Source organism: Sander vitreus, chromosome 11 (assembly GCF_031162955.1).
Source record: "Sander vitreus isolate 19-12246 chromosome 11, sanVit1, whole genome shotgun sequence".
In the NCBI taxonomy this organism is placed as follows: Eukaryota; Metazoa; Chordata; class Actinopteri; order Perciformes; family Percidae; genus Sander; species Sander vitreus.
In genome coordinates, this window is record NC_135865.1 from 17,533,450 (window position 1) to 17,559,569 (window position 26,120).

General features: G+C 40.5%; 1 protein-coding gene across 7 annotated transcripts in view; it reads right to left on the bottom strand.

Annotated features, from left to right (window-relative positions):
- The window catches only part of gpm6bb (glycoprotein M6Bb), a 28,834-nt gene extending 10,661 nt beyond the window's left edge, over window positions 1-18,173 (bottom strand). For 3 of the 7 annotated variants that reach the window (XM_078262003.1, XM_078261997.1, XM_078262001.1), the window contains exon 1: window positions 1,802-1,884. In XM_078262003.1, coding sequence (XP_078118129.1) covers window positions 1,802-1,859 — 58 coding nt within the window. In that variant the 5' untranslated portion in view covers window positions 1,860-1,884. Of the gene's footprint in view, window positions 1-1,801; window positions 1,885-3,656; window positions 4,195-11,843; window positions 12,058-17,965 lie in introns of those variants that run through there. The other 4 variants (XM_078262000.1, XM_078262004.1, XM_078261999.1 and 1 more) reach the window with 4 other exon arrangements.
- Between the last annotated feature and the right edge of the window lie 7,947 nt (window positions 18,174-26,120).

Sequence of the window (26,120 nt, forward strand, 5' to 3'; positions counted from 1 at the left end):
TAAATGAAATCACATTGGGCCTTATCCCTCTGATGACTTTCACATGCTCCCAGTCCTGGTTAGACCTCAAACCACTTCAGGACTCTCCACTCTCCAACTCTTCGCTACAGTACATGAATGAGAGGAGAACAGAATGAAAAACAGAGCGAGACAGATAGACAAGTTAGCGACTGTTTGTATTGACAATGTGAGGCCTTACAGCAGAGGCTACATTTGCCACATCGGGATCATGAGGAGAGAGGGAAAAAGACGCTTGTGTGAGAAAAAGTGTGTGTGTGTGTGTGTGTGTGTGTGTGTGTGTGTGTGTGTGTGTGTGTGTGTGTGTGTGTGTGTGTGTGAGCGTGTGTGTAACATTGTGTGAGAGAGACAGAAAAAATAGAGACAGAAGTCCAAGAAGCCCTGATACAAAGAGCCAGTGTGTGCAGCCCTAGACTGTCCATCACACTGGATGGCATTCAGAATGGCAGTGAACCACGGTCCCGCGCTTCCGGCCCACAGGCTTGAGGCCCAGGACAAGTCCACTGCTGAGCTCCATCCTGTGTGCCCCTCCAGCACTGCACATAGCCCAGCCAACAATGGGCCACAGCAGTCACTTCACACTCCAGGAGGATCCTGTTTGTCAAAGCAGCTCAAATCATCCAATGTGTGAATGAGATGGCTCATTAAGACCAACCCGCGGACAGATAAACAGACACACCAGAGTGACCAAGAAAACAAGGGTTCATTTTAGCCTTGTGTCAATAACCACAATGCTGGCTAACCAAGTAGGCAAAATGGGCAACTACCCCAGGGCCCCAACTTCCAGGTCTACTTAGTTCGTGAGTGACCTGGTTTTTGGTTACTTGCAAATTTGTTAGGGAATTAACATCATTAAAGGACAATATCAACTGGGTCCCGCATTAATATACAGTATAATACACCTTTATTATTTTATTGTATATTGTGCTCACCTGGTTCCTTTTTCTTAAATAAAGCTGTGTTTCATCATACTTCGGTAAAGAAAAACTGGGGCCAGGTAATATTTCAGGAATTAGAGCTGCATCGATTTATCGAATGATCGATTAATTGATTAGTTGACCGACAAAAAGCAAACAATTTTGATAATTGATGATAATTAGGTAAGTTAATTAGTCATTTTAAGCAAAAATTTTAAAAATTCACTGTTTCCAGCTTCTCAAATGATCTGGTTCTCTTGATCTCCTGATAGAAAAACGAACATCTTGGGGTTTTGGACTGCTCATCACACAAGACAAGAAAAGAAAATGCCTGCTTGGACTCCAAATAATGAATCCAAAAAATAATTGATCGATTTATCAATAATGAAAACAATTGTTACTAGCAGCCCTAATAGGAAGACTACTTATACCAGTAGCAGTTGTTGGTTGGTTTTTCTGCAAAAATATAAAGAAGCTGCCTTCTATAGTTTTCTCTGTGCACTGTACTTGATGGGTACAGGTGGCAACAGGGGCCCAGACTGCTCAAACTAACCCCTGCAGCATGGTTCATGCTACCACCCTCCATCCTTCGATCAGACTTCACGTAAACACAGCCTGTCAACACCACGAAAACAGCTGGGACCCTCAGTGGAAAGTGGAAAAATGTCTAAATTCGCCCCCGATTCAAGTCAGCAGCAGACATTTTGAATAAGATTGTTTAATTTGATGTCCATACCAGACATAAACACAAACAAAAACACACCTACGCAAACAACGAATCACATGCAAGACAAACAGAGAAACACCACATAATCATACGTACATGGTAAAAGTATGTATATCATATACAAATAAATCCCACTCACACAAATTGGAAGACTTGGACAGGCACAATTTGGGATGAAGACGCTGCAACTCTTCCATCTTATAGCCGGGCCCTGAACAACAAATTTGCTTCTAGCTCCAACATCCAGTTTTAATCTAGCATAGAGCCTCATTGCTAACAGATGTGTCTGTTTACAGCTATGTTAGGTATTGTTGTTTGTTGCTTCATTGGGGCAAGCTGCCAATACACTATTTATGAGAAACAGTCTCATTTTCCACAATCTCCACTTTGAGAGGAGACTTAAAAATGCCATAATGGCCATTCTCGTGGGACAGGGGTGATTTGTGCCTGCCAATTAGTCATAAAGTGGTCTTACTGTTTACTTACCTAACAGGGAAACTTATACTCTTTCAGCTAATAGCTGATGACTGCAGCTCAGCTATGACTGTGTGTAAAAGGAGCTGAGGGGGGATGTGTGGATGTATTAACAATAAAAGGCAATGGTGGCTGTAATGGGTCATACATTGCGCGTTTGGGGACAGCTGAGGAGTAAATTTGTGAACATGAGCGTGTGTAAGGAAATGATGGGAGAGTTTATTCAGGTCAACTCTTTTTATAGGCCTATGGCCAATATCACATACAGTGTCTCAATGGGTTTACAGACCCACAGGTTTCCGACTCTGGGTCCTTTTAAAAAGACATAGCTCAAAGCCCCAACCATGTTATCGCAACGTCCTCGATTGGAGTCCGGCAAGGGAACTTTGTTGCATGTCATTCCCCATCTCTCTGCTATCATTTCCTGTCAGCTCTATACTGTCCTCATAAAGACTTAAAATGTCCAAAAGTGTAATCGGTTAATATTTTAAGGTATTTATCAAGCAAAAATACTAAACATTCGCTGGTTCTCAAAGCTCTAGCTTCTCAAATATGAGGAGTTTCTGCTTTCTCAGGCAAACAGACAACACTGGGACTCTGGGAAGCTGTGATGGACATTTTCCCCTATTTTCTGACTTATCATTAGTTACAGACCTAGATGCATGTGTCTTTGTCTACACTGTCAAAGGTGCAATTATTTATAGATATTTGTTTTGGTACAAAACTCTTCAGTTATACAAATTCAGAGATTATAAAATATCACTAAAAGAAAAGAGAGGTTTAAAAGTCACAGACTTTCTTTTTTTTCCACAAATATTACATTATTAAGCAGTACAGCCTTTCTTGGGAAAGTGCCTGTCTGAATGTTCATTATTTTACCTGGAATAGATGTTCAGAAAAGAGAGCAATAAAATAAGAAATGGTTCCTGCTGATTTCTACAAGATGGGGTGAGCAAGTTACACTCTCTCTCTCTCTCTCTCTCTCTCTCTCTCTCTCCTTAGTGTACACACTCCTTATGGCTGTCTATTTGCGAGGCTGGTAATGTCTCGTTCATTTATCTTTGTCCTTGTCAGCCCTTCATCCACCTCATTAATCACCAGTCCCCCTGAAAGAACAACTCACACACACCCTGCAGGTTTGATTGATCTGCTGTTAATTCTGCAACAGACTCATTAAGTGACACTAGCTTGATGATGACCAGCGGCAACAGAGCATCCCTGCCACTGCAAGAGGTAGGTCTGCTAAAATCATCCCATATACTTAGTCTAATTAGATCATAAAACAAAAACAAACAAAAATACTGCAGAAAAAAACATCAATCAGCAACTGGAATATAAACAATGATGTGCATACAAACACTAAAACAAGGATGCCGTGCTGACATTTAAAAGTCCCATCTGAGAAAAATCTACCCAACTATTGTTTGGAGTGAAACCAAGCAGGCTGGAGTAGGTTAAAGCCCCAGTAAACAGAGCAGTGAAAAGAACTGAACTGGCTCTTTGTGAACGCTTATTGGTACCTCTTTTGTCCTGCCTCTGGTCTTGGTTTTCTTCTGATGGAGTTTCCATGGTTGTTTTTCTCCCATCCAACAAAAATGCTTCCTTTCAGCAAATTCTCTCTTCCTTTCTCCCCTCTCCTCCCTCGCTCACTCTGCTTTACGCACGTTTCTACTCTCTCTCTCTCTCCCTCTCTCGCTCTCTCTCTCCTTCACGTTCGCTCTTTTCGTCTCGTCCTGCCTCGTGAAGGCACCGCTCCACTGTAGATCACAGATCCTATCCAAGGCTCAGAGGTCTCGTCAGTAGGGATTTGGTTGAGCCCCAGTCATATATCACTTAAAACCCAGTTTCACAGGCAAAATGTGCACCTTTTCCATTTGTTTTGGCTGTTTTGCGATTCAGTTTAAGTCAAATCAATTTGTCCTCCTAATGACATATAAATCCTCGTCCATGCCCTGAACAGACTCCCTCTTCTCAGGTGTGCTTGTCTCAGAAACAAAAGTAGAACCCTGATTAGCAATCCGATGAGAGCAGGCTTGTTATATCAGAGAGGGTGCAGATGGGTGAGAATGGACCCCTACTTTAGTCGACTGAGTGCTGTATAGGCTGAGGCAGAAAGCATATCAATGCTCTCTATTTCACATCTGACCACAGTTCAAGAAAGAGGGAGTGTGTGTGTGTGTGTGTGTGTGTGTTTGTGTGGAGGGGGGGGTTGGGTTGGGGGTTAGCCCTTCATCTTCTGATTGGCACCATATGCCCTCTGCTCCTGCAGAATACATTAGCAACCTCTGACCGCTGTCTTCCCTCCATCTGGTGCCTTCTAACTCACATAAAAAGCACAGGAAAGAAATGCAAATGTGCATTTCCTAAACAAGGACACATAGCGTCTTCTGGGCTGATAGAAATAACAGAGGAAACAGCATGTGAAAATTGGGGGATCCAGAGAATCATGAGGGCAGAAACATGAAGAATGTAAGCTAAAAGCTGTAAGCTGTCCTAAAAGGACGGAGAAATAAGAGAATGCTAAGGGGGTGATAGAGTGAGAACCAAGTTGTTAAAAATAAGCAAGAGATTGCCGGAGAAACAGACAGCGAGGGAGACAGGGTAGAAGATCTTGGCAGTGTTTGTTTGGCAACAGCAGGCTGAGGTGCCCTAGGGGCATGCTAATGAGAGAAAGGCCTTTCAGCGGTGGGGGGAGAGCCCTGCTGGAGCGGAGCTGGAGTGGGGTCTTCTCACGGATACCAGACCTCAGAAAGGAGGGGGATCAGCAGGGGATGAGAGCCTCAGGGGTCAGGGAAGTGAACTTAGCGGGGATCCCACAACAACAAATGCAGCACTAATCTTTAGTTTTTTCACCGTCAGGCCTGTAAAACGCCAGGAGGACTGACATCCTTGTGAAGTGGAGAAGGGAGACTCATATGTAGAAGTGATTGCAGTATGCAAGAATACAGGTGATTTCGAGGTAGCTGTGCTTGGGATTTCCCCATTAATTGTACTGAGGAGCTCAGGTGAAGCTTCAAAAAGAAAAGGAGTTGATACACAAGACAAGTTGTCAACAAGCCAGTGATCCATCTGCAGCCTTTTAAAAGAACGAAATGTTTGAGTTCATTGCACACATGCAAAAGAAAATTCAAAACATGTGATCAGGCCTGGTCAAATTGTGCAGTCAAAAAGAGTGATCTGTTTCAGTCAAGAGACACTTATGTCAAGGAAAGCCATTAATAATAAATGGTTTTTCAATTAGCTTTGGCGTAAAAGTCTCTACTCTTTGAATGAGCTGTCAAAGAATCGGAGCTGCAACAAAAATGTTATAGGAGGACTAATCCCCCCTTTGGGTGGTGGCTATCGGTGTGGCAGCAAAGGGCGCTGGCATGTAGGTATCAGCAGTGTAATCGTGACAGGTGTCTGGTTATAATGACCATGCTATATAGTACAACTGCGTGAATACGACTGGACATCACTAGTGACATGGACAGTCGTCCAGTCATAGTGATTGTGAAGCATGAATGAACTAATGCCAATCAGCTAATGCAAGCACAATTTGCCTAATTCTAGGGATTTAATGTACAATATTATGTCTACTTTGTGTATTTCTTAGGGGCTTGAGAGTTCTCTAACATAGAGAAACCACTTTACAATAATAAATAATGCAAAGAAGATACAGTATAGTGTTTATATACTTAAATATATAAAAAGCTTTCAAACATAACTTCAGTGGTAAATAAATGCTATGTCATGCTATAGCAATCGGTAATACGCTGCTGTAATGTCTAATAATATATCTTGTGCTGCAAGATGTTTATTGACAAAATCTAACGTAAAGTGGTACCAAATTAATTAGACAAGAAAGGTATTGTTAGACACATAATGAGTACTAGACTGATTGGAGCTTTACCAAAAATACTGTGACAGGCTGAGTGGCTGTGGGAATAATCATGTGAACGTAGGAGGCAAAGCCTGAGAGCTGCTTGCTCAGTCCCAGTGTTGAGACAGCGCCACTCCCCTACTTGAGGACACAATCTGAATGATGATGAAGCTCATACAAATGGAGGAGGCTTCATTGTGGGTCAACCTTTCACGCTGTGAGACTGGGGGCCCTGAATGCTCCACAGTGTTCAGTCACTCATGAAGACTTGCACCCTGCTTGGCTCACAGTTCTCAGGGATGCAGGCCTGTGCCCAGGCCCAAGTACCTCTACGAACACTGACAACGGCCTGAGAAAGCAGGCTCACCACACCAGAGCAAAGAAGCACAGATCAAACCATGTGAGGTATGCCTCATTGTGAAGGCCAAAGCCTGTTGAAAGGCAGAAGAAAGCCAAAATAGAGAGCAAACTGGTTGTCAAAATATCTGTGAATATTTTGCTGCTCTCATGGAAAAAGCTATACCATTCCCTTTCTTGTATATGACAATGATTAGTGGCACATTACGACATTCATGGAGACCTAGATTCTTATAAACACTGTTTACTGTGTACTTTTGGCAATTTGTTGCAGTCAGTGAAAATCATTCTTATGTACTGTGGGGGCATTACTGTCCTAGATTTAAATGCAGGCCATCTTCAAAGGTCAGTCTGCTCTGGATGTCTGCCTTCATGTTTGGCGTGCTGAATCCAAATCATTGATTGGTTTACAAAAGCAGTGCACTACAACCCCATTATACAGATCCATTGGCTTGTTTTGCTGACCCATTTTCCACAGAATAACAAATGCAGTGAAAAAGACTTTTGTTCAAAAATTCTGCATATGATTTGTTATAACAGTCATTAAATCAAAATGCATGCCTCAAAGTACAGCTAATACGTCCATGGAAATACAACCAACATGAGCCTTTAAGTTGTATTCCTATTTCCTAAGAAAAGAAATCCTATCACTGCAATGGAAATAATGAATATGCTAACTGTCCTCATCCATTATAACAAAATATGTGGACTGTGAGAGGGAAAACCACAGTAAACAGGCAAACTTATAATGATCCAGGTGCTTTCTTTTGGCTCTGTCAAAAGCTATAAACTAAGAAAACTCTCTTTTTCTCCACCATCATTGTTTGCATAGCAGAAAAAAATCTAAAAAGAGGAAACGCCATCAGTGTTTGAGTAGAGTGAAGGTTCAAAGGTATTTGAATCTGTTATGGTATCATACTTAAATAAAGGCTTTTCAACCTTTATAATTGAACTTGAACAAGTGCCTGTGATGTTTCTCTTTTGTTGGACAGTTTAAATAAAAAAGTACAAAGATCTATGCAGTCCACGAATTATTCTTCTTCCTTGTCAAACATTGGCACCTACATACAGTAACCCACAATGCAACTTGACCGCCAACAGTTTGGTCAGGGATTCGGGTGTGTCATGCTAGTAGCCGCTAATGTAGCCTCGAGCCGCTAGCCTTGAGTTGCTATCCTCAAGCAGAGATGACCAGTGGGCTACAGAGGTCTGGTAAGCTTGTTTCTTTGTAACTCAACACCTCCAGATGTTTTTTCATTTTCACCACCAACCAATGTTGTGTGACATTACTTGAGGCAATTTATCAGAGTTCACACAACTCCTTTTGTAGCCTCAAAAGGATTTATACAACTTTTTCCACGTATAAAGTATACTCTAAGTCCCCAACACCTGAACATTTTGGAAAATAGCAGAAATCCAACTCTGCTATTCAATTTCAACCATTTCTAATAGAGACATACTTTATGTCTTGGCGTTTCTTCCTCTGTGCAATTTCCAGATTTAATGTTTCGCTCCAATGAAATTAGTGTTTAACCAAACAATTTCCTGGGTATCTGACTCAGCACTTCTCTAATTGCATGTTTCTGATACTATATCATGTTAAGTCTGGAAACAGAGAAACACTCACTCAGGGATGCCTGGCAGCCATGTTTTTTTCTCTAAAAATGACTTCACAACCCTGACTCTCTGGCACCTCCACAGCCACTGTGGTTTTGGCCGAAGTGTGTTGCAGAGAGAGTGGGAAACACAGATGCTTCGTATTATCCAGGCTTCCTAGCTTACAGTACCTTGGACATTGCCACTATGGCTTGGCCGGACAGAAAAACCAATGTAATATCAAAACCTAAAGACTAACGATTTCATAATTTCAGTCTGGAGTCAAAAATGCAAATCAATGCCAGGAAACAGAAACATAAAGCTGGAAAAAAGTGAAAGAGAGAAAGGCAGAGACAGAGAGGAGGTGTTTATAGTAGTGGTACAACCTCCTCCCTCACAGACCATGAACTTCTGCCATTTTAGAGAAAAGTAAAAGGTCTTTGCGTAATTGTTTGTTTTTCTTTCAGTGTCCTCCAAATATTTTAATGATGCCTCAGTTCTGGAAGAGGCTTTGCGTCTTTGTGGTCTGCCACGCTTACATTATGGAGCCAATGAACCAGCCAAGAGGCACTGCAAGCGAACACCTCTCCATTATCCAGTTAGAATAATGCTACATAATAACCTTTGGTCTTTTTGATGTATATTGTGATAATACTTTGCCAAAATGTGGGGGTAATGAAAATACCCAGCTACCCTTGAATAGTTGTCTGTAAGAAAAAATAGGGGGTTTAAAACACACTTTTATTTCCCAACATGGAACAACACATATCATTCGGCAGTTTCTCCAGAATAGACGAACCTCAGGAAAGATTATTTGTGGAAAATGATCAGGACGCTGACTGCCTATTGACCCAATGAATCATCTTGCCAAATGCTACCAATAACATTAACCTCAAGTCTATATCTCACAGATATGATCTCTGTTTGGTCTCCACAAACTCTTTAGGGAAATATCTGGCTGTTGAGATGCTAAACTCAAAAGTAATTTCTATTCATCCACACCTTACTCATCTGTATATCTGTGTATATATACTGTCTGTTTATATATGGGTGTTGTGTACATATGTTTGTATTATTACTATTATTATTATTATGACTAATTCTATTTTTTTTTTCTATTTCTTATAATATTTTCTGTATATTTTTTCTCCTATGTCTATTCAATGTGTATTTGTGTTATTCTGACGTGTGTACATTTTTTTCTTTTGAGCTGCTGTAGCACAGGAATTTCTCCAGCGTGGGATTAATAAAGTCTATCTTATTTTATCTTAAACGTTCCAATGTGGTCACCAGCTAGTAGCGAACTTTGTCTGTCTGTCATTTACTTCTGTACAGAGATTTGCTTAAAATAGCTGCAAACAACGAAAGAACCAAACCAACCAACAAGAGATGCTATAAAGCAGAACTTTAAAGTCAGGTGATAATTTTCTGTAGGTTTGTCACAATGGGTCTACTCTCTTTATATCCATCTTTCTCTGTACACATTAACTGCTTCCACCCTGCAGTCATTTTGACAGTGAGCCCCTCCCAAAGCCATTTGAAATGTATAAATGTCCATTAAACTGCACTAAGAGTACAAAATCCCACAGGGACTTCCCTTACTGGTGTTAGTCCTTTAAACTATCTCAGTAAACATTTTTATATTTATCTCAACACACAAAAGACCACTGAGTTGCCTTCTATGTTACATTAGTGACGGGACAGCAGTCAATTTGAATTATAAGGAAGTTAGCAGGTTATTTGCTTCAATCTTGTACTATAGGATGTGCACATAATATTGAACTATGAATATTCTGTTATCAAATGAAGCACACAAGCATATACAATTTTGCACTAAATATATTAGGAAAATCTAGCATGTTGTGTCAGGAGGCCTAGAAATTGTGTAAAAGCAAATTAATTAGTTTGATGTCTCACACGTTTCATTCTTACACTGATGAGGATCTCCACAACTTAAACTTTCTCACACTGCAGCTACTGGAATTGCAAAAAGCACAGTCTTTCATTTTCCTACTTGTTGCACAGGGCAGAAGCATGTAAACACATATGTACACACACACACACACACACACACACGCACACACACGCACACACACACGCACACACACACACACACACGCACACACACACACACACACACACACACACACACACACACACACGAGACAATAATGAAGGGACATCAGACGAAACTCTCTAGCTAATCTTGGGGTTGCTTCCCATGAACAGCCCCCACCATCCACTGTGTCTATCCCAGCTGCTGGGATTTCTTTCTCCCGCCAGTCCTATTGTCCTCTGCCTCATGCTGCCAACCTCTCACCCCTGACCCGAGACTTCACCCTTTTCAAACCTCTCCTTTCCTCTCCGTTCCCCCAACCCTCATTAGAAGGAGAAGAAACCTCCTCCTTTTCGCCCCAACCGACTGGCTGGTCTGTGAAACAGTTGGATCCCACCGTGTCAGGATTCATCATCAGCGCTATGACAACAAAGCAGATGACACGGAGATCACTTTAATGCCATTGTTCCACAAGTCTCTCCTCTCGTGTCTCAAATCCCTGCGTCCTGAGGCTGGATCCTGGAAGGACAGGGAGTCGGCCATAACCTGAACCTGACACTTCCACCCCTGCAGAGATGTGTTTGTCCTCAGATTCATGATGGAAACTGTTTAGACGTGGAGTAAGTGCTTAACAATAAGTGGCAAATACAGCTCATCATAAGAGAAAGACAGAAGCTAATCTCTCTAGCGCTTGGCATATACTCTCCCCTGGCTGAACGCTGAGAGAGTGGGTCAATCCATTACTTTATTGCTTTAAGCATTGATGGGCAGTTTTCCCAATTGCACAGACTGTAATGACCTCTTGTCCATCATAGTGGACTTTTCAAAGCATCTACTGTGCAAAGTAGAACTCATTTATGGCACCATCTGATGTGATGCAGTCACTACATCACTGTCAGTGTCTAAACATTTACACTCTCACGAATGTATTCTGTGCACACTCCATTTAAATTATGTGGATGTCTCTGTAGATGGAAATACACGATGCAACCACCAAGATTTGTCTTTCTTAAATAATTTTGTTGGAATAAAAAAACATTTATCTTCACCCCTAGAATGTGTTTTCTACTTTGAAATCAATAAATACAGAAAATTATGGACATTGCATGCACACACACACACACACACACACACACACACACACACACACACACACACAAACACAGTGAGGTTTGTAGCACTATCTTTGTGGGGACCCGTCATTGACATAATGCATTCCCTAGCCCCTTACCCTAACCTTAACCATCACAACTAAATGCCTAACCTTAACCCTTACCCTCACCCTAACCATAACCTAATTCTAACCCTAATCCTAAAACCAAGTCTTAACCCTCAAACAGCCCTTTAAACTTGTGGGGTCCAGCATTTTGGCCCCAGAAAGCTGTCGGGACCCCACAAGTATACTGGACTCCCGGTTTTTGGACCCCACGAATATAGTTAAACAAGCCAACACACACACACACACACAGCAGAAGGTTGTTCTATACATTCCATATTCTCAGTTTCTTCACAACATTACTTTCCCCTATTCAGCTGCGGACACTATTGTTACAGTATTGTTTTCCCATAGAGTAGAGGTCAGAAGCTAAGATGACTTATGAGACCTCTCAGTGGAGTAGCTGTAACATTCATACTGCTAACTGATCTCTCCTCTGGTCTGCACGTGGTTTACGGGGTCAAGCTGTTTTTCAGACAGAAACATCTGGGATTTCCTCTACCCTGAAGCTGCTGTTAGCTGGTATGTTTCTCCTTTCCTCTCGTGTGAACCTACAGCGACACATAAACCTTACAAAACCATGAAGTGTACAAATGGTAAAAGCATCACACATTACTTACTGTCTCAATTGTGTGGGATCAAGTTGATTATTATTATTTTTCTTTAAATCCAGCATTCAACAATTTAGTCTAATTGAAATGCATCCTCTTAAACCTCCAAACGCTCTGTCTGCGAAGCAAAAATGCTCCTCAAACACTCTCCCTCAGCTTTTGGATTTCCTGCAGCTGTCGCTTTATAAAAGCTCAGCTATTGCAAATTTTCATCTGCTTGGAAGAATTGCCTCCTCCTGCCTATCAAGCAGTTATCTAGAGAATAATAAGCAGACAATGAAAACTCTCCCTTAGAAACCTTTTTCTTGGGCAGGAAAATAATTTCTGGTGGAAGAGAGTGTGTGTCCAGTGGCCTCTAACTCGGGTTTCACTTTGTCACATGTAGCACCACATGAGCAAAGATGAGTCATCAGCATTTCCTGCAGCATCTTAGACACAACAAGCTGTGAAGAAATACGTCTTCACAAGGTTTGTTTTTATGAGTGCTATCACATAATCCTGAATATAGAGGCAAAGAAAAAGTCATGAGGGTTTACATAGGCATTCATTTCAATTCCTGCTTAATTTATCCAAAGCATAGCATTTGGCTGCATTCAAATGGTCTCAGGCTGTCTGGCACAGCTCTTCATATGGTGAACATTTCTCATCGGTGTGCTGGGGTACCCCAGATGCTTTTGTCTTACGGTTGTTTAGCAGCTGCGTAAAAGCGCAGAGGACAAAGATCTATCTGTGAAGGGTTGAATACACTCAGTGGGCACACAGCCAACAGCTCAATCCTACAGGCTCCCACAGTTGAAAAGCAGACTAATGCATTCTGCTCTCACTGCGAACAGATGATCTTACAGGGAAATTAGCTGGATGTACTATTATTTCTTCTCATTTCAGCATTTCACAACTGCTTTCACATCTGAACACATCGAGCACCTAAATTATTATCTACGTAGATGTTTTGGAAGCTTAAAACAATACTTTGCATTTCCTCCCAAAATAGGAAAAATGAATACATTGTGCTGAAAGAACCAACCAACTTTGGTGACACACCTCCTCACCCCCGTCTCCGATTAAAGCATGGAAGATATCAATGTAGCATCACTGACAACAGGTGTCTGAAGGGAGATTCTGAAGCATTACTACTTGGCAGTTATTTTTACATTAAATTTTAGCAAAAGGGATGAAGCCTTGGTAATGCTACTGACCACAATACGCTGAGACACCTGTCAACTATGGATTTTGTCCCCATCACTTACATTGGAAACAATCTTTTAATGGCCAGTATAAACATAAGGTTTGTACTGGTTCAAACAAGCAAAACCTGTTTCGAGGTTCACATGTGTACCTGAATATTGTTTGAAGACCGACTTGAAAAATCGTAAACCTTTAAATCTTTAAAGACCATGGTTCTTGAAACAAACCATGCGTCGTCTGACAACATCTGATGCATTGGTGGGGGCGTGTTGCTTCAGGTACCGATGAGACATGAAATACGTTCCAGGAAGTCCAGCTTGAGGAAAAGATCAGTGAGTTTGAAGGCTTAAGACCTTAAGACAGGTTCAACCAACTTCTTTTACTGGCTTTAGCCATTAACACTGGTGGTCCCCCCATGGCTCTAATCCTCTAGCCCAGATCCTGGCCATCACAGAGCAGATGCATTAGCTAGCATAGCCCTCTCTGCCACAGGCATCATTTTGTGTAGAGCAATCACACTGTTCAGTCACTTTTAACACTGACCAAATAATGATCTTGCCAGTCTTTGGCGAGAGAAAATAGGTCATTCCGTGAAAACATTATTGATCATTAAATCAATGTCCCCTGCTCATGTGATACAGACTGAGTGAATCAAGGCCTATGCATTGTTGTTGTTGCTGTAGCAAATGCGGTCATACAGAGTTGCTGTAAAGTGGTTTACTGTAGATAGCAGAAAATCCTGCAGTGAAGCTGAACGCCTGTTGAATGAGTGAGTGAATGTTCATCAGCTGCAGAGGCTCTTTGATCTCCCCAACCTATTATTTCCCACAGGGCTTCTGGAACAATCATCTGACTGTGAACAAAACACTGATAGATTGCTGCTCCACTGGCAAATATCACCTCTGCACTCCATGTACATGCAACGATGCCAACATTCTGTAAAGTTGAAGAAGAAAAACCCAAATTAGACCTTATTTTGCATGTATTTGGCATTTTAACCCTTGAAAACCGTGGGTGTTTGTCTGAAGTCTTGCAGATAAAATAAAGGCCAGATTGTATCTTTGGCATATTTGATGCAACACCAGGGTTCATATCTGAAAAGCCTGTGGTCTTTTGCATATAGGGACTATTTTCTGATATTTAAATGCCATCCTGTTTCTACCATGTTGCAGTTTGACTGTAATATCTTTCTAACAAGAACAAACGTACACACACACACACACACACACACACACAGACACACACACACACACACAGTCACCCATGCACCCACACTTGCATCCCTTCTGTTCAACTGTGAATACGCTTTTAGTAACAGCCAAGGCACATGCTATAACAAGCATCCCCACTCTCTTATCATTTCATGTCACAATACTCAATGGCCCTCTTTGTTGTCGGAGGAGTTATTAAGCTCAACAAATTATCATGACTGCTCTGGCAGACCTGCAGGGCTGGAGAGAAACAAAAAAATGAAGTCAGAGGAAAGCAGTGAAGATGACCCCGAGAGAGAGAGAGAGAGAGAGAAGGGAGATTTCAGAGGAAACAAAGTGGAGCAGGAAGGGAAGCAGGGGATGAATGAAATCTCGATTGAACTAAAGAGTCTCTTTTTTAAAGCTGCACAGTTGCAAAAAAGTACTCTATGGGCCTCATCTGCTGTATAATTATGAAAGATATTCGGTCATATCCTTTGCCAAATGGAAAGAAGCCCAGAAATCATGTAACCATGACAGCAACTCACCTCATTATGGGGGATACTCAGTGTAATTAATGATTGCAAACCGAAGACAAAAAAGCAATTTAGGAATTATTGATGGTGACAGAAATGGGGGGATCATTCATAACATTTTACGACCGCATACTTTTTTTGGACTGAACTGAAATTCAAGGAGAGCATCTTTTTGGAGTTAACAAATGAATGCTTTGATTCAAACAAACAAACTTTCTCTGTGAGCACCCTTTGACCATCTCTGCAGTGACTCATTCTTGCAGTCCTGTGTTTTTTCTCGGCATCTCTTGGAAACAGAAGCATGTGCATGACCTGCAATATGCCTCTGAGGACAATATTGCCATGAGTCAACTAAAAGCAGGGTCAATTATCTGACTCTCTGTTATTGCTCTGGCATCAGTTGACAAGTTGTTGATTCCGAGAGCACAAAAACACCTCTGCTGGCACAGCGTTAGCAGTCATGGGTCTTTCCTCTCATTTCAGTCATGGGTCTAGACTCAGGATGCAGGGTCTCACAGCACATGTGTCTGTGACAGTGATCACTGCTGATGTGCGAGCTAAATAATCAGACACTTTCCAGACATCCCAGTCCAGATAGAGGAGAACTACAGGTTAAAAGAGCACGAGACAGCTAACAACTCTGAGACAGTTCACAGACACAAATGTAAAAAAGCATTATGAAGGAGACTGTCCAACCTCTGTGTTTGTGGATCATTGAAGGACAGAATCAGTCAGAAGAAGTCTTCACTATAACCAATATAACCGACTACTAACAGTTGACAACAGGATAGCCTCCACTTAGTACACCAGCAAACCAAGTGGCATTAACAGCTGAGCTGTTGAACTACAGTAAGATGTTTAATTAAAGACACATTTACAACTGTCGGCTTTGATTTACTCTCTTTTTCTTAAAATACTCAAAAACAATGATGTAACATTTGGATCTGGTTTGCATCCAGCCTTGATGACCTTTTCCACAAGCCCACCACGCTGAAGACAAAACACTCCGAACAGAGGGTTCATGAGTTTCCATGAGGAAAAAAGCAATCCTTCCTTCTTTTCTTTTTGTTTTTTTTATCAGGATCCAGCTCCAAGAAGAACAGACACAGTGTTAATAGTCGTGTCCATAATTTGCTGTATTTGATTAGTTGAATCTCCTGTCATAAGACAGCTTTAAATGTTAAGCACATAATCAAAGTTAAAATATCAGATAAACGTTGCTAATGTTTGACACATTTTTCTCTATAGTGGAACTCAGGGGCTACAATCTGCAGCAAGGTAAAACTATTAAGCTGGCTATGCAGGGTAATGTCGTGCTTTCCTTGGTAAAGTGAGTATGATCATCACATGCAAGAAAGAACATTTTTATCTTTAGGCGTTCTCATCCGATAATAAAAATATCTGAGTAGAGCAAACCACAATTGTCTCTTATGTATTTAGTTATCAAGTAACTTGGCAACAAAACACTGTTGGGTGAGTAAATAGTCACAGGGCAAACACCAAGAACCTAACAAGATATTTGAGGAAAATGACTTGCTGTCTCCCTCTGAACAGTGGACTGAAGCCAAGTTATACTCCCACATCCCTCACACAGGCCAATGCACTGTTAAATTGTTCACTGCAAGGACAGAGGAGAATCTCTCTTAAAAACATGTGGTCGCTGTAAAATCAAATCATACATGAGTTATATAACCTCTGAATGACATCTTCACTTCACAGCTCCACACACAATCGCCTTCAAGACATCCTGTTTATTTTGGGCTGAACAGTTTTGTGCACACAGTTAATCCATTTTCTGTTTTCAAAGCTATTTCACGTGAAACAGCAAATCAAAGCCCAGCAGTATGATATCAGTTTCTCTGACACAACAAAAGGAAACCTTTAAAGCAACTAGCAAGTTTCCAAATGAATCCTCTAATGCCCACAACAGAAGGCTATACTACAATTCCTGAAAGGGCCATGGAAGGTCTTTGAATAAAAAAATGGGAGCATTTGGACAATGCACAAAGTCGATTGCCATGCAGAGTAATATCCTCTATGAGACAGTGAAAGAGGGTCTGTGAGGCATCAGTTCACATGGTATCCACTCTGAAACTTGCAATTTGGTGTTCTTCTCTCTCTACATTAAGAGCCACTGAAGTTGCACAAAGGAGCAGCTCCAAATTAGAAGCACAAAGACGCCTCTGTGAGAGCTTCAGAGCGAATTAATGAGCATTGATACACATTCGCACACAGTGTTCTTCCCTGGCCTCAGCTGGGCTGTGGTACACAGAAGCCAATAAATGCTGCCTAATAACCAACACAAAAAGCTCAAATTGGTAGAATTACAATTATTGGATCCATTCTGTGTCATTTTACTCTAAAATATCTACCCCAGTGCAGGATGAGAACAGTTGGGATGTCAACGTCATATCTGGTCTATAGTTTATCACTGTTTCAAAGTCTCAATTTAGCAAGAAGTTACTAAACATCCAAGGCATGAGCGCCTCACTCCTCCCATGCACCCCCCACCCCAGGTTGGGAGCACAGATGGCCAACACTTGGGACTGATTTTAAAGATGGGACCTTCTCAGCTCAGACCTTCAGATAGCAATTACAAGTTCTGGCATAACACAAAGCATGCAGGCTTCAGCTATGGAGGATCTGACTAATACAATATGTTGCCTGTTAGTTTTTTTCCAGTAACTTTTAGTCATTCTTTACCAGCAAAACATTACTGTACAGTTTGGTTTTGAAAATTACTCAATAATTATCAACCATGCAACATGATCAATCACTGCTGACCAATAATGATCCATAAAGTTGTTGTTTTTTTTAAAGTTTTGATCAAATAGGACTAGCTCACTCCCAATAGTTCAGCACCGAGGCCCTATTAAAAGCAGTAACAGAGACAGTAGAGGCAGCAAGTTGATCTGGATTTAACACCTCCGCAGACTCGCACAGAGTTGACTGCAGGAATCCAGATGGACCTAATCTCTCTAATCGCTTTCCCCAAGTTGCTTCAGCAGGCTGCTCTAATGCTGATTCTCATGAAACCGGGTCAGGTAACCTACCTCTGCAGCACTAGTAATAGAAGTTGAGTTTACGTTAAAACAATCAGGCGCGCCCCGAAAGTTGGAGCAACAATTACAAAGTATGAAGCGTGCTGTCATCACGAAAAAAAAGAAGCGACGTTTATATCCCGGCGATAGTAATGAAGCATGTGTTGCTAGAAACTTACCCATTGTTATTAGTTTCCCAAAGCGTCCGAAGTGAAGCGATCAGCTGAAAGTCGAGCCCCAGCTACACTGATGTTGCGTCCTGGGATGTACACACTGGCCGCCTAGCTGCTCAAACACTCAACGCTGCGTCCGTTTGGAAACAGCCTGAGTGACGTCACCACAGAGGGGATTACAGATGGGAGGACGGCCCTCACCCCTCACCTCCTCCTCAGCCCTCATCAGAAAGTCATACTGGTCGCTCTTCTCATTATCAGCCACTTGTATCTTGAAGCATTCCTGCAGCGCTGGGCTTAATGTCCTCCAGACATAAGATAGATGATGCCTGGATTGTCATAAACCTCAGGAAATTAATCAAATTAACTGATTTCAATCAAGATTATGTTACTATGTGTGGGCTATTGGTCATCACAAACACATAGCAAGACAATGTTGAGGATTAAGTGTTACCATGTCAGTTGTGTCAAACTGACAACAGACAGGTCAGAGGCTACTATATAAACTGCAGAGTCAGGAATTATTCTAACACTGGTCTGTGCCGGTCTGTGCCTTTCATGTGTTACCATTACACGCCAGTCACAGTTAAGCATTTGTTTTTCAAATAAATAACCAAGGGTGTTGAACAACACTTACTGCTGATCTGAAGATATTTTTCACAATCCTAAAAGACTCTTCTATCTGGATTAAGAAAAAAAAGTCCACTGTATAATAAAGATTTTACTGTTGTTAAGCCAGACAGAAATGTCATATCTCCACATAAGAAAAATATAAACATGTTATTTTGAATGGAAATTGAAAATGGTAAAGTGTAACATCAATATATACAAATATATTTTTTATTTAGTTTCACGTCATACAAATTGAGCACCGACATAGAGCAATAAGTGTTAAATGACCTTCTGGGTTTTTCAAAGATCAGTGGGGATTTTGTGTGTGTGTGTGTGTGTGTGTGTGTGTGTGTGTGTGTGTGTGTGTGCGTGCGCGTGTGCGCGTGACAGATGCTTAGCTCTGTGACTTGAATTTAATAGTAATAAATTAGAAGCAAAAAGTTTGGCTGTCAAAAAATGAGAGAAAAAAGTTTCACTTTTAAACTTGACTTTGTTGCATAATACTGTAAATACAAATGCAGATCACTTCTTCTACCCCATTCCCGAAACATCCCAACTTCCCTTCCACCATCACAATTTACATTTAAATGAATCAGTACACCCATAGTAATCCACGTGTGCATGTATTTACATCTATTTCACAGTGTTAGTGGGAAAACAAAACCCGTAACACGTAACCCTCTTTTCATATTCCCTTGCATGTACTGTATACCCATGTAAACATTGGTGGATAAGGTGTCTGTTTTAAAGCTATATCTCATGTTTGACATCGCGTCTGTGGACTGGGATAAATTGCAGTCTTTCTCAAAGAAAAGGCCTTTACAGAAACAATGCCACTCACCATCAATTCAGTGTGCTGGTATCCGGATCCAAGGAGTTCTGAGCACCCCCTAATCCAAGCCATCTTTTTACTGGTGGCCAAGTGGCAACTCTCAATGGCTTGTTTCATGGCCAAACAGGGCATCTGCCCAACATGGCATACACAAAAGCCTCCGAATGACAAATATTTAACTGGTCAGCAGTTAAAAAGATAACCACCCACCTTTTTTACTAAATATATTTTTTTATTCTTAATCCACCATTTATTTATTCTTTTTTTGTCTGCTTTCCATGTCACTTTTGGTTTGTGATATAGCGTAGGTGTCAGCAAGTTTTTCTATTTTTCTATTTTTTTTACATTTGTGTTTCTTCAATCTGTAAATCAGCTTGTGTGGATGATAATCAAATACAATCAGATCTGAAATTCCTGCACATATACTCTCCAAACATATTATGACCTGAATCTGTGAGAGGTCAACATGGCAGCCGTGATACAGAGGTATATTCAGTCACTTATATTACATATATGTATCTGTATTTTTTCAAAACTCTTTTGTCATTTAATGTCGGGACTGCAAGTGTCCAATAGTTTTAAACTTATTTTCCTTTTGTGTCATAAACCACATTCAGTAAGTAGGTCCGCCATACAGAATACATTTGGCTGATATATATGTATGTAGCATGAGCCTGTTATTAGAAATCTGCATCACTACAAACTGTAGGCCTGTGTACATGAGCTGGATGCCAGTGTGTGTGTGTGTGTGTGTGTGTGTGTGTGTGTGTGTGTGTGTGTGTGTGTGTGTGTGTGTGTGTGTGTGTGTGTGTGTGTGTGTGTGTGTGTGTGTGTGTGAATAGAGGACCTGCATGGGAACATTCCAGCACTGTGCTGGCTGTTACAGCAGGCACAGCAGCTGGCAGACAGAAGGCATACAACTGTTATTAGGGTGGACCATGGCAAAACAAAACACATCGGACAAAGCCTTTTATCTGACATTACACAGCACACATGGCTTTGTCACTTATAGACCAATAAGTCCAGGGCATGATGTTTTAATTCAATGGGGGATGCTGTATCTTCCAGAAAACATTGGACATTGGACATTCATTATTTTGTTAAATGTGATTCAGACTGCAATCAGAGCAAAGAGGCTGTGCATGAAGTTTTCTGTGTTTCTTACAATTAAAGCCATAATTGCAATTGCAATTGGGGACGGTCTAGATTGTTTGTTTTTCTTTAAACCAATCACAACCGTCCTGGGCAGCGCTAAGCCCAGTAGCGGAGACAGCGAGAGGGGAGGAGCATCCACCACACGAGAGACACGCCGGATGTTAGGCTCTATCCCAGCTCAGTGCATCCATTGACACTGACTAGTATATCAGTAATTAATATGTGATAATATGTCCATTTAAATTGCATTGTGGAAATACTTTGTGAATATAAATGGGCACTTTGCAGGTCCAGCAGTGAATCAGACCCTGGACAAAGCAGTTTGGAGCTGTCAGCACACTGATTGATTGAGTGTTTGATTGGTGCACTCTCAAATATCTCATATGGGCGAAGTATCAGTAATATTGCCCCTCCTTAAGTGTTTTTCTTACCAAAGAGGCATTATAAGGAGTCACAGCTGAAGACCGGGCATATCTTGAAGCAATTTAGTTCGCTCTCATTCATGTAATGTTTCTTATTAAAAACAAGCAGAGTGAAACAGGGATGGTGGCAGGCAGTGGAGGCAAATTGACGTAATCCTGCAGCGTCTAATTGCAAATTTAAAAAAAGCTATTGAAGCGCTTCACCAAACACAACAGCCACCATAGTTACAAACCACTGAGAAAATGGCAGACACCCTGAATTGGCTGAAAATGAGAGGTGGTTTAAAGTGTAGTGTGAAGTTGGCATCATATCAAATGTTACATGACTTAGTTGGACAAATCTGGCCTGCAAAGCGCTCCTTAATATGTCACTTTACAATGCAACGGGGTGACCTCTTGCTCACCCAATAAGAGCATGCGCCCCATGTAAGCTGAGGCCTTTGCAGCGGCCCGGGTTCGAATCCAACCTGCCCTCACATCCCCCATCTCTCACCCACCTTTCCTGTCTAGCCACTGTCTCTCACTCTGAAATAAAGGGAAACCCCCTCCCAAAAAAATCTTTAAAAAAAAAGAAATGTGTCAGTAAACATATAGTTACTGCACGCATTTACTGAAAAGGCAAAATGAGGTTGGTGCAGACAAACTTCTTCCAGCTCAAATGTTTTGTGGCTGAATCTGTGAGCGCTAATTATGTGGACACATTTGACTGTTTTTCCAGAAAAGCCACAACTCTGCAAACACAGAAAAAAAAATCTCATATATATTGTGCATCTGTACTTTTATTGTCTTCATTCTTTGTCACAGAGCAATTGTGTCATTGAATTACTTATTGATGAAGACTGGCTGCAACTGATGATGACAGCGTCTTTTAGACTTGAAGACTCAATTCAGTATCATGTTTTCCCAGCTGACTTTCATGTTTCAAGATAAGTTGAAGGGTTAGTTGCTCTTTGAACTCAGAGAATACAATTGTTACTGAGACTTTGACCTTGTGGTAAAGTGAACAACATATGAGGTTTAGTGTGGAACCAACATCTGGTTTAGTATTTGAGAAGAAATGGAAAATAATGTTTCATTGCCATCTCAGGGAAAACTACAGGGGAAATACAGTATGTTGTTTACCACTACCCACAAAAGGCTGTCAAAAGAGTTTAATCTATTCAACTTGCCTATAAAACTAAATACTGCTTACAAGTTGAAAACATATGCCACTTAGGGACAAGGTATGTTTGTGCTTGAATCTTTTATCCAAATGCTATTCTGCATTGATCCCCAACCTGACTGGGGATTTCTGACTGTCAACTTTTATTGAATCTTAAAATTGGCCTCTTATAATTTAAGTTCTTCATGGAGTTTAACAACATAAATGTCATGTCTTGGAAGGGTTTTGTATGTAAGTCAGTCTCTGCTGGAGGTTCTGCAAACACACTCACCAGAGTCAAAACAGACAGTGGTGACCGACTCCAGCAGGTCAAGGGGAGTGATGAACATGTAAGCAGCTCTGAGCTAATTGTAATTTATAGCACCCAAGGCCCCAGGCACAGGGCAGTCACAAAACAGCTCCATGCACAGCTGGGGGCTGGGCAGGAAGTTACATTCAGGCGAGTTATCTCCTCAAGTCAATGTGTAAAAAGAGAGAGCAAAAAAAACATGCTCAAAGTGTGAAATGAGTGAGAAAACAGAGTCCAGCTGCAGTGTGTAACAGCGCTGCAAATTGTGTTGCATCTGTTGCCCTTGGTTTCTGGTGGTGTTAAGAGTGCAAAGAGTTGGGAGTGGCCAGATTTTGGAGGACTCACTCAACAGACAGACTTAACTCTGGGAATGGAAAAACAACAAGAACAACTATGCACACCCTCGTGACTCTGCCTCCAGAGATAATTGGGTCAACTCTCTCCACGGTATACAGGATGCATCACGACAAAACCATCAGCTGTGTGTTGAATGCTTAGAGATGAAACATTTCTGTACATGTAAAACAAGGGGATAACGTAAATATGGACACTGGATCAGAGTTAATTAATCTTGACTAGATACTCTCTCAAGCAAACAGTGCCCTAATACTGATGTAAACTATTCCTCCACCACTCCCATCATTTGCTGGCTGGCAGCAGTGGCCATGGGCAGGGACCACATTACAGTAAATAATTCATTCTAGCAGAGCAAAGCTGTGTTGTTGACTAGATTTTACATTTTGTTTCAAACTGATGAATGTGGTGTACAGGTACATTTGTGTAGGAAAATAACCTTGGACTTTATTGTTGCAGTAACTGAACTAACGGCAACCGTTTTAATACTAGTCTATACTCTGCTGCCATCTAGTGAATTATTGTGTGGGGGCCTTTCAATACCATATGGGATTTTATCGAAGAAAGATTTTAAGGAGGCAACACAAATATGATTTTTTTTTTGCTGTTTTGCTAAACTGGAACATGATTTTAGTTTGTGTCACCTATTCTCAAAACTGTGCCTTTTGTTTCTAACACGGCATTCCAATTATGGGTTTTCAGGATTAAAATGTTTTTTCCTGAAATGTCTTTTGTTTTTTGAAATAATAGCAAAGCATGTGGAGTACAGTTTCTACTAGACTTGCATGCTTGTACAGAATATTACCGGGCACTAAAGTCAAATATATATTTTAATTTTAGAGTATACGCTGAAATTTACCATTGGGATTAATGAAGTACTCTATCTGTCTAAATGTGGCCCTGTTGTCCGATTTGATTATGTGTTTGTCCAATTATGTTGTGTTTTGCATATTAAGGCCATTGTATTATTTGGATAGCATTGTGACATTTGTTATCACTCATTGACAGAGAATTCACATTTTTTTCCCTCACAATGCGGTACACCAGAGGAAACCTATGGAACAAGAAGAACAAAGTTTGACTGAAATGTTTTGTTGGTGAATGAATCAAAAGCTAATCACTCATCTTGTGTTCAACCCAACCATTCACAGAACAGTCTCACTCATTGGTTGACTTTGATAGAAGTAGACTGCATGTACTAATGGCACATACAGCATACTGTCCAACAGATTAGTCAGTATTTTTAATTAACAAATGGCATTAATGTGATTGTTCTTCCTATCACAGATGTTGAAAGTCATGTCAGCCCAAAATGACTCCTGTTACGTTACTTGACAGATTAAGAAAGTAGTGCTCCTGAGTTTACCTGAGGGAAATTATCAACTCATTGGTTGACAGCCAATGTGTTATTTGAATGATATCACCTCCAAACAGCTGCTCTCCTGTTGACTCCTGAGTCTGAAATGAAAGCATGTAGTCTTATGTGTGCATGTGTGTGCTTCACTCTCTTTCCTTTTTGAACCCTTAAGATTTACATTTCTCTTTTTCAAAAAATATAAATCCAAGGTGCAAGGAGTCAATTAGCCTACTGGACTGTGAAAAGCTTGCTGCATTTATTTGTCTGATATGTTTCTATTATTGTTTGAATATTTTACAAATATTTTGCACATTTTTTCAAATAATTAACTATTTTTTGTCGGATATGTTGCTGATATTCTTTGGAAATTAGTGATATTTTTGTTATATTTTACCTTTTTTCCAGATATTTAGTTAATTTTTGTCTGACATTTTAATAATCTTTTTTGTAGGCTATATATTACTGACATTATCATTGTATTACTAAAATATATTTTACAAATATTTGTAAAATATATAAAATTAAGTTAATTTAACACAACAATCCAGTTTGAAAATGATTTTTTACAGAAATGTTCCTAACAGTAAGCTAAATAAATAAATAAAAGCAGATTGAATTCTATATGACAAATAAGCGTCAATTATCAACTAAGATGCAGTGAAGAAAGTGATAGTTTTGACAGGATTTACATAATAGAGGGTTGACTATTGTATTTGATGGAAGCCCATCTGCTGCTGAACAAAGGTGTAATTACATTTGCATCTTCTATTAAAGATTCTTTTCTGTTTCACCTTTGTTAAAACTGAAACTGTGACAATTTACCTCCATCATCATTTAAAAGAATGACAAGATGTGCTCTTACTGTATATACATAAATTCATCAAATCAATATATGGAATAGCTCTGTTGCATATGGATACTAGTTGTTTTGTAAAACATGTTTTATCTTTGCAACTATTTCCATTCCCAAAAAGCAATTATGTCAAATTGAATAGCAGCATCAATCGAGTTTTGGATTGAAGTAATGCATCATAGCGTCCATTTGCACGCTGATTACTCCTCACCTGCCTTGCACATAATTTCCCTGCTGAGTCTTTCCCCAAACAGAATATCAATACTAATTAGAGATAAAGGCGTCTTCTCATATTTTATTCATTTAGAGGTTTGGTGACCTTCAAGTGGTGATGTTTCAATGCGGTTTTGTACTTACTTCAACAAACACGACATTGTTTTGTCAGAGAAGCCATTAGTGCTCTAAGCAGCACATTAATACGCTAGTAGACTGTGAGCTCCATGCATTGATTTGAGTGACTTATTTGCCAAATGGATTTTACCTACATGCTGTTGTCACAGTTCTTGTTCTTTGCTTTGAAGGAGCAAATTAAGTGAATGGTGTAGTAGTGTGGGGTTCATAGACAAACGTATTACAGTAGAAAGTACTTCTTTTTCTAAATGATCACATTCAATTTATTTGCCAACATGTGCCTTAACATGATCTACATGTTCTGCAATTTTGCTATACTATGCTGTTTATGTTAATGTTACTGTTACTGTTCCTCCTCTATATCAAGGGAAATTGGGCTTTTATATTGTGAACATAATGGTAGTTTGTTTTTGCTGACCTGGTTATAACAGGCAGTCAACAACACAACTTCAACAATTTCTGTGTTTTAGAAATGGCAATCAGGATAACAAAAGAATTCAGGATAGGGGAAAAAAAACAGTAAAAGATCTCATTTTTCTTCTCATGCTCCCCCTGTTTCTTTTGCAGCATAAAATGGCTTTTCAGGTAGCAATACATATAGGTTCATTTTCTATTTACGCACCCACTGTACAAAGGGAGAGAAACATGGCTGGGCTCTACTCACTGACTGAGTCCAGTTGTCACTATTTCCTCTGGAGTCCCTGTTTCATTAGAAATAGATGCATTCATCAGACTGCCAGCAGGGAACGAGTTCATCTCTGAGCCTCACCCACA